This window comes from Rhodamnia argentea, chromosome 10, assembly GCF_020921035.1.
Source record: "Rhodamnia argentea isolate NSW1041297 chromosome 10, ASM2092103v1, whole genome shotgun sequence".
NCBI lineage: Eukaryota > Viridiplantae > Streptophyta > Magnoliopsida > Myrtales > Myrtaceae > Rhodamnia > Rhodamnia argentea.
Window position 1 is genome coordinate 4252586 of NC_063159.1, and position 8259 is coordinate 4260844.

The 8259-nt window shown below is 43.7% G+C and overlaps 1 protein-coding gene across 1 annotated transcript; it reads left to right on the top strand.

Moving 5' to 3' along the window:
* The first annotated feature begins 4910 nt into the window (after positions 1–4910).
* Positions 4911–7412, top strand: LOC115745750 (laccase-4). Its single transcript, XM_030681316.2, has 6 exons — positions 4911–5050; positions 5152–5303; positions 5385–5629; positions 5748–5876; positions 5985–6911; positions 7001–7412. The coding sequence occupies exons 1-6, from the start codon at positions 4961–4963 to the stop codon at positions 7129–7131; spliced, it is 1674 nt and encodes a 557-aa protein (XP_030537176.1). The 5' UTR covers positions 4911–4960; the 3' UTR covers positions 7132–7412.
* The last annotated feature ends 847 nt before the right edge of the window (positions 7413–8259 follow it).

Here is an 8259-nt window from a genome sequence, read left to right on the forward strand (position 1 = left end):
GGCGCCATTTGAGTGGGTATCATGCCGCTTGCAATGCTTGTTTTGCATAGGACCATCTAAGTCTCGAGTTCTTGTATCTCCACCTTCAGCGCTTCTATCTTGGCTTGGTGAGAGTTTTCTTTTTCTTGGACATCCAGCTTCAAAGCTTCAACTGATGCTTCAAGGGCTTCATCCTTCATTTGTAGCGAGGCCACGGCTCCATTGATGACGACAGTGAAATCTTCGTGAAACGTCTTGTCGACTCTAGTGATCCACTCCTTCACTTCATCAAGGCCATCGATGAGCTCGTACATAGTGGCTTTTGTCTTTTTGAACTTTTCATTGAGCGCAGACAATGCGTCCGGCAATGCTTCTCTTCTTTTTGATTTTCCCCAAGCTTTCTCCTGCGGTGCTTTTTCGTGGGGAATTTCTCCATCCACAATAATATGATCCACTTCTGAGTTTGACATTCCCTCGACTAGTTTGATGCTTCTCAACCGGCTCGTCTCTATGTTGTTTTGATACTACTTGTCACGGGCCGAGAGTTGAGGGTCGATCCGTGCGGCGACTTAGGCTTCCTTGGATCTTTGGAGCACCTAAGCTAAGCATTTTCTTAATATTCACCAGGATTGCGTAGAGAGAGAGAGAGAGAGAGAGAGAGTTTTCTAGAGAGAGAGACTTTAGGAGGAATGATCTTTGTATTTCTTTCTTATAGATAATCAAATGAGAAGGATGACAACTCTTTATCTAGTAAAGGGCCTCGAATTATAACCATTGATTTATATCTGATCCTATGGCTAAGATCGCATCTCCCATCTACCTAACCATTGATAATAAATAGGAAGATTTCAGAATACGAGACAATTAACGTCTCGCCCGCCCGCCCCCGGGAATATTCTAGAAAATGGTAGAAAACCCTAGGCAAACCCTAGAGGACCAAGACACAACAAGTCTTGGGGTTCTTCTCAACCATGTGATCAAACGGTCCGGCCGTAAAAACCTCGGCTCGTCACACGGGTGTGGGGGATCTGAGCACGAGCATTGTGATCCTAGTCCCGACCTTGATGGACTCAGGCTCGATTTCTATGGACTTGGGCCCAACCATCGGGATTCCAAGCCCAACCTCGATGGACTCTAGAGCAGGCAGCAAGACACAGGCAAGACATCGGTTTCTCGGGGCTGGCCTCGGTTGATCGAGGTACGAGTCCTAGGTTCCCGGTCTTCGGTCTCGATATGCCCTAGCTTGGGCACAAGGGATTCGACATGAGCACCGGGGATCAAAGCACTACCTTGTGGATTCGAACCTAGGCACGAGGATCCGAGCATAGGTATCGAGATCTTGCGCTCGATCTTTGTGGACCGTGCCCTAGTGCCAAGCATCAAGGTCTCGGGCTCGGTATCAATCGGCCCAAAAGCATACACTAGAGACCGGGCAGCTGCATTAGGGTCTTGGGCAGGGCTTAATGGATCCGGGCACGGGTGTCGGGGATTCAGGTCCGAGCATTGGAAACCGATCTTGGAAAAGTGGACGTAGGCACGTACACCGGGGTCACGGACGCCCGACCTTAATGGAACGGGGCCCGAGAATCGAGGACCCGAGAATAAGCGTCGGGGTTTCCGTGCCCAAGTGCAGAGTTTTAGGTCAAGTGATTAGTACTCATGGGGTTGACTCCACAAGAATGCACTATTCAAACCCAATTCTTCAACGAAGAGGACAAAACACTTACTGCTTGAGCAACCCACGGAGTTGAGTTTTCTCACCGACCACAACATTCTTCGATCACATTTTCTCCCTCGAATAGCTAACGGAGGAGAATGAAACAAGAATATACGGATTTAAGATTGAATCCACCTCCAGACCAAAAAAAAAAATGATTGAATCCACCAAACTCAATGAAGTAAAGAAGTGTACTTAATTAACTATCTCTCATTTGGTTGAAGAAGGCCTTTGTTTTCGAGAGAATTCCATATCAAATTGAACAAACTCGATATATGTTAGTCTCTCATCTTTGCGATAGTTGTTTTCTCAAAGACGTAGTACGTAATATGTGTTTGATTTTCTAATAAGAAGGCACGAATCGCCTCTCAGATTAATTTACTTGCTAGATTGAGAAGATCCTATGCACTGCGTACACTGCAGGGTCATCACCGCAATCAAATTCTTGAACTAGCAACTGACAAAACTAGGGGAACATAGTTCTTCCTTTGAGTTCAAAGGTGGAAAATGGACACTAGGTGAATCTTGGAAACAAAGGACAAGCTTGGGGATCAAGCAGAACTTGCAGAGGCCCGACAAGAGCTTTGTCCAATGCAGAATGGTGCTTTTGGAGTGAAATGACCTCCCAAGACCCAATTGGCTGTCTTGGTTTCCAACTGGTTCACAAATCATTAACATTGAAACCAAGATGGGCCCATAGTGATGGACACATATGAAAGTGGAAGACATTGGCAGAGAGAAGATGTAAAACATACGTTAGACAGTCTAGAAATAGACATATCATTTTTCACAACCCATTAAATGAAGAATTAATTTGAATTTTTTTTTCTATTTAGTTTCTTTAATGAAGAAAGATAAGATGAAATGGCTTTTATTTTACTTTTAGCACAACTTATATATTTGCCATGAATCCATATTTAATTAAATAGATGTAGCTAGGGAAAAATCACTTCGAAGCAACCATTCCCTAAATACACAAGACACAATATTTTGAATCAATAGGTAACGCTGCTTGAATACCCAATCAAAGGGCCATTCACTACCAATCAAAAAGACAGTTGTCCTGCTGAACGGCCAAATGAATTTCGAAATTTTTTAACATTCTCAAAAAAGATGCCGTTACTACTCCCGCGTGTACCGATATCATTAGAAGAGCACCTGGATATATAGTTGGGCCATCAAGTAGGCTTTCTCCTCATTCAAAGAAAATGGGGTGTGTGCTACTTTCACTGTCTCATGTGAACATCAATGAAACCAAAATTCAACTATGTTAAGCCGGTCGTGATAAAACCTTTTTTTCTTTTCTTTTTTTTTCTTTTTTACTTTTACTTCAGGAAGAGCAGTTGCTTTCAGCAGGTAAAAACAATTTTAGACTGCAAATCACCACCCTTTTTCTGTGTCCTTGAAGATGGAAATAACCAGAAAATGGTCAGGCAATCAGTGGGGGAGGAGGGTAAACTGCTGTGAGTGGTTGCGGCTTTACCCACCTTCGGTTTCGTCTTGTAGCATCCCAAAAACTCATGATGATGCCTGCTTCTTCCTAAGAGAAAACTTGGAGAAAGGTATCTGTCAACTAAAATTGTCAAATTCTGTCTATGCAATCATGAAATGTTTGAATTTAAGCTTTCAGCGACCGGTACAATGTATACCAAGTATATCTCTCATCTCTCATATATGTAGTTTGATCTACTTATGTAGAACATAAGATGTGAATGTAATAACCACATGAAATAGGTAAATTACATATGGGAGTTTGATGACATGAAAACAAGCTTAAAACAAAAACAAAAAAGTGATGGTGAGAAGATTTTGAACTCTTCACTAGTGAAATGAAATCACATTAAATAACCTTTCTTTTACTCCTAGGTCTAGCTTGTCAAGAGAAGTGCTGGACTCTTAACTATTTTTCCCATAAGCTTGAACCGGTGGAAACGCATCGACAAGGTATATGTAATATATTTTCGAGCACTCTCCCGAGCGTGGAAGCTTGTCCCTTGTACATGCAACACTCGTCTATGTGTTATGAAATGAGCACGACTCTTATGTTGTGTGAGCAAGTTGTAAACACGCCACGAGTAATGAGTTTGAGGAGGAGTACCAAATTGAGCCCTAAACTAGTGTTTTAATACCAGGTTAAACAAACTATTTTTCCTATAATTTTAAGCTGTTAGAGAAGAATTAGTACAGCCCTCCCCACTCCCAAAATCCGACTTCTCCGCGGTAGGAGTCGAACCCACGACCGTACATTCCTAAGCCAAAAACACAGGAATGCGCTTACCACCGGTGTCAATCTCAAGTTGGGTAAAATCATAAAAGTCAATCAACATCAAATTCCAGCTTAAAAGATCATGCACACTTAATGTATTCTAACCTCAAGCGGATGGCAGCGTATGCAGCAATATATTACAAACATGGAACGCGAAACATAGCACGACAAGCATAAGGAACAAGAATCATGGCGAAGGACATTATCATGAATCTACTTGGAGCATGCGTAAAAAATGAGAGAAACAAAAAAGTCAAACGCTTGCCAAGAAATTGTTAAATTGGTCGAAATCTCACAGTCAAGTTAGTTGTGACTTTTGCCTAGGAAAAAAACAAAAAGCGTCTGAACTCACCCTCAAGTTGGAACCAACTAAAGCTTCTCGACAACGTTCGAATGGTCCAATGATAACGAAATTTAAGCGACTTCTTATAACGGAATGGAACCCCATTAGTCCTTTGGAATAATTTCAAAAAAAAAAAAAAAAACTTAGGTAGATAACTAAAGGATTCACCAGACCCACAAGGAAGGGTTTTTCCAAATGAACCCGCTCTTGGAGAACGCATAGCTTCAGAAATTCCAACAATTTGTTCGATCGATACATGTTATGACCCGGATCTTTCAAACCTTTCGGTTCCAACAAACGATGACGTCATGGCTTCCGTCCAATTGATTATTAACAAATTAGTATTTGCAATTTATGAGGACCATTCTAGCTCTATGCAAAGTTCTTGACTGAATAATAAGATAAATGAATTAATTTTTATAGATTTCGAATGGAATAAAAGTGGTCCAAATTCCTTTCCAGATAAATCTTGATTTTTAAGAATCCCCTTCATATCAACCTCACTCAACGATGAAGAAAACGACAGAGCAGCAATTCTGTGCCGACCGTCCCCCCCTCTATATAAATGTGCGAATCTTTCATCGGATGATCACCAAAACAAAAGCTTGCTTCGAATCAAGCAACGATTTGGCTAAAGAAGTTTGTACTACAAGAGATGGACTCTTGGCTGCAAATTCTTGTTCTCGTGGCATGCATCATGCCAGCCGTGGTCGTCGAGGGCAGCGTTCGGAACTACACATTCAATGTAAGTAATAACATTGGGGATTGAAGTATTCCTCTGAAAGACTTGTTCGTTCGGACGGTAGCTCGTGCAGCGATGTGTATTTATTCCCTTAATTTTGGCAGGTGATAATGAAGAATACGACGAGGCTGTGTTCGAGCAAGCCTATCATGACCGTGAACGGGAGGTTTCCAGGACCCACTCTCTACGCTAGAGAAGACGACACCGTGCTCGTGAGGGTCGCCAACCGTGTCAAATACAATGTCACCATCCACTGGTGAGCTCAACTCGGAGTTAAATTTGATCCGTACTAATCTTGAGAAGATCGGACATTGATTTCGGTGTATAATGTGGTCAGGCACGGCATCCGGCAGCTGAGGACGGGGTGGGCCGACGGACCGGCGTACATCACCCAATGCCCAATCCAGCCGGGCCAAAGCTATGTGTACAACTTCACCATCACGGGCCAACGGGGCACTCTCCTTTGGCACGCACACATACTTTGGCTCAGGGCAACCCTGCACGGAGCCATCGTCATCCTGCCCAAGCATGGCGTTCCATACCCTTTCCCCAAACCCCACAAGGAAGTCGTGGTCGTATTGGGTATATTCCATTTCATTTCCAATGTGCTTCACTTCCAAGATGAAAAGATCAAAATCAATTCTTGTTTGACAGCATTATATTACAAGTTCTGAACCCTTTTTTCGGGTTTGCAAATCAGGCGAATGGTGGAAGTCCGATACCGAAGCTGTGATCAATGAGGCCATCAAGTCTGGATTGGGGCCAAACGTCTCTGATGCTCACACAATCAATGGCCATCCCGGGCCGATTTCCAATTGCCCTTCCCAGGGTAACAATCAATGAACATCTGGGTCTTGATGTCAAGTTTTTCATGAAGTAGTTCAATCTAATGTTTCGCTGAGTTGATGCCCGGCCTTCCTTTTTCTCTGATGTGTAGGTGGATTCACATTGCCTGTTGAGAGTGGCAAGAGCTACATGCTCCGAATCATCAATGCTGCGCTCAATGAGGAGCTCTTCTTCAAGATCGCCGGGCATCAGCTGACCGTCGTGGAGGTCGACGCCACCTACATCAAGCCTTTCAAGACTGACACGATCATGATCGCTCCGGGCCAAACCACCAACGCCCTCGTCTCCGCCAACCAGAATTCGGGCAAGTACTTGGTCGCCGTCTCCCCTTTCATGGACTCCCCAATCGCCGTCGATAACATGACCGCGACCGCCACATTACACTACTCCGGCACGCTCGCTGCAACCTCGACGACCCTCACCAAGACTCCCCCACAAAACGCCACCGCGGTGGCCAACAATTTCATTAACTCCCTCCGGAGCCTCAACTCGAAGAGGTACCCTGCCAAAGTCCCGCTCACCGTCGATCACAGCCTCCTTTTCACGGTTGGGCTAGGAATCAACCCTTGCCCTTCGTGCAAGGCTGGCAATGGAAGCAGAGTCGTGGCAAGCATGAACAACGTGACATTCGTGATGCCGACAACAGCCCTTCTCCAAGCGCATTTCTTCAACATAAGCGGGGTCTTCACGAGCGATTTCCCTGGTAACCCGCCGACTGTTTTCAACTACACGGGGACGCCGCCATCAAATTTGCGAACCACAACAGGAACCAAGGTGTACCGGTTGCAATACAACTCGACTGTCCAGCTCGTGTTGCAAGACACTGGGATCCTCACCCTGGAGAACCACCCGATTCATCTCCATGGGTTCAATTTCTTCGCGGTCGGGAAGGGGTTAGGGAACTATAACCCGAAAACGGATCAGAAGAACTTCAATCTTCTTGATCCTGTTGAGAGGAACACAATAGGAGTACCATCTGGTGGATGGGTTGCAATCAGATTCAGAGCAGATAATCCCGGTACTACTATGGTCACTCTATAGTCCAATACTCTAAGCTTAACTACTTTGCAAGTTTTTCAAGACCCTCATGTTGAAAATTTTTTGCAGGCGTTTGGTTCATGCATTGTCATCTGGAAATTCACACGACCTGGGGACTCAAGATGGCCTTTCTGGTGGACAACGGGAAAGGCCCGAACGAGTCGCTTCTACCACCTCCAAGCGATCTTCCGAAGTGTTGATCCGAGAGGAATAATTCGATCATCGAGCACGCAGAAGCTTGAGATGAAGAGTAATGTGGAGAGAAAGAAGAGCCTGACCACAAAGGACAAGGCATATATAGGTGGTTTTGACCTAGTAGAATGAAGATCAGAATTGTTTCTTGAGCAAAGTAGGAAGAATATTGCTCAAGCATGTTGATTTTTTGTTTTTTTTCTTTTAAGTCCAGTCCTTGTTTTGATTTCAATTTTAGTGTTTCGTTGAGAAATTATTTTAATCAGAGGGGTGCTGCAAAATTTTTTCTGGATAATAAAAAAAAAAAAAAGATTCTACCATTTGCTAAAGTTGCAAATTCTTGACGAGTTTCTCAAAACAGAGACTGCACAATCTTGGAAACTGACTGGATGGTTGTACTTAAGGATGATGTATTAGAAATTCCGTGGCCGTCGGCCACCATCAATCGTGTCATACTTTGTTTTGCTCAAAGAAAAAAAAAAAGGCCATTGTAACGGATATAAAATTTGCGCGCGCCGATAAGCAGCGATTTTAAGAGCATCGAATACGAAGAACAAAGAAGTACACGAGACAATACTTGATAGTCAGAATACAATCACGTGATCAAATTAGATCGGGTTTTGCCATCTCCATTCGATAAAATTGTAACCGGACAACTTGGTGTAAGCCTTATGTTCTAACGTTGGCTTAGGATGGATAGCTGTATGTAGCTGAAGTTTCATCTCCACCCCTAACACACGTCCTAGATTGCAGAGGAAGACCAAACCCAAAGGGATTGGCCAAAACTAATTTCACAGATTCATGTATTGAGTGATACACGTAGTAGGCACACCAACCCAATTATTTGAAGAATTCTCTGCCATTGAACTAATAGTCCATCGTGCAGGCCTCCCGACCGAGAGGAACCACATCCTTCTCTTCCCCTTTTCCACCCTCATGTCCCCACGCGAGAGGGACATGGGGATATCTATAAGGGGATCCTATCAATTTCTTCCGATCTACGATAATAATAAGCTTATTAGCCTAGTCTTACTTCACCTTTCATAAACGAAAGAGGACTTTCATCTATAAGTTGAACTCAATGTAGCTCACTTCTTTCTCAGTATAAATCAATGTCAAACCTAAATACCCAAAAA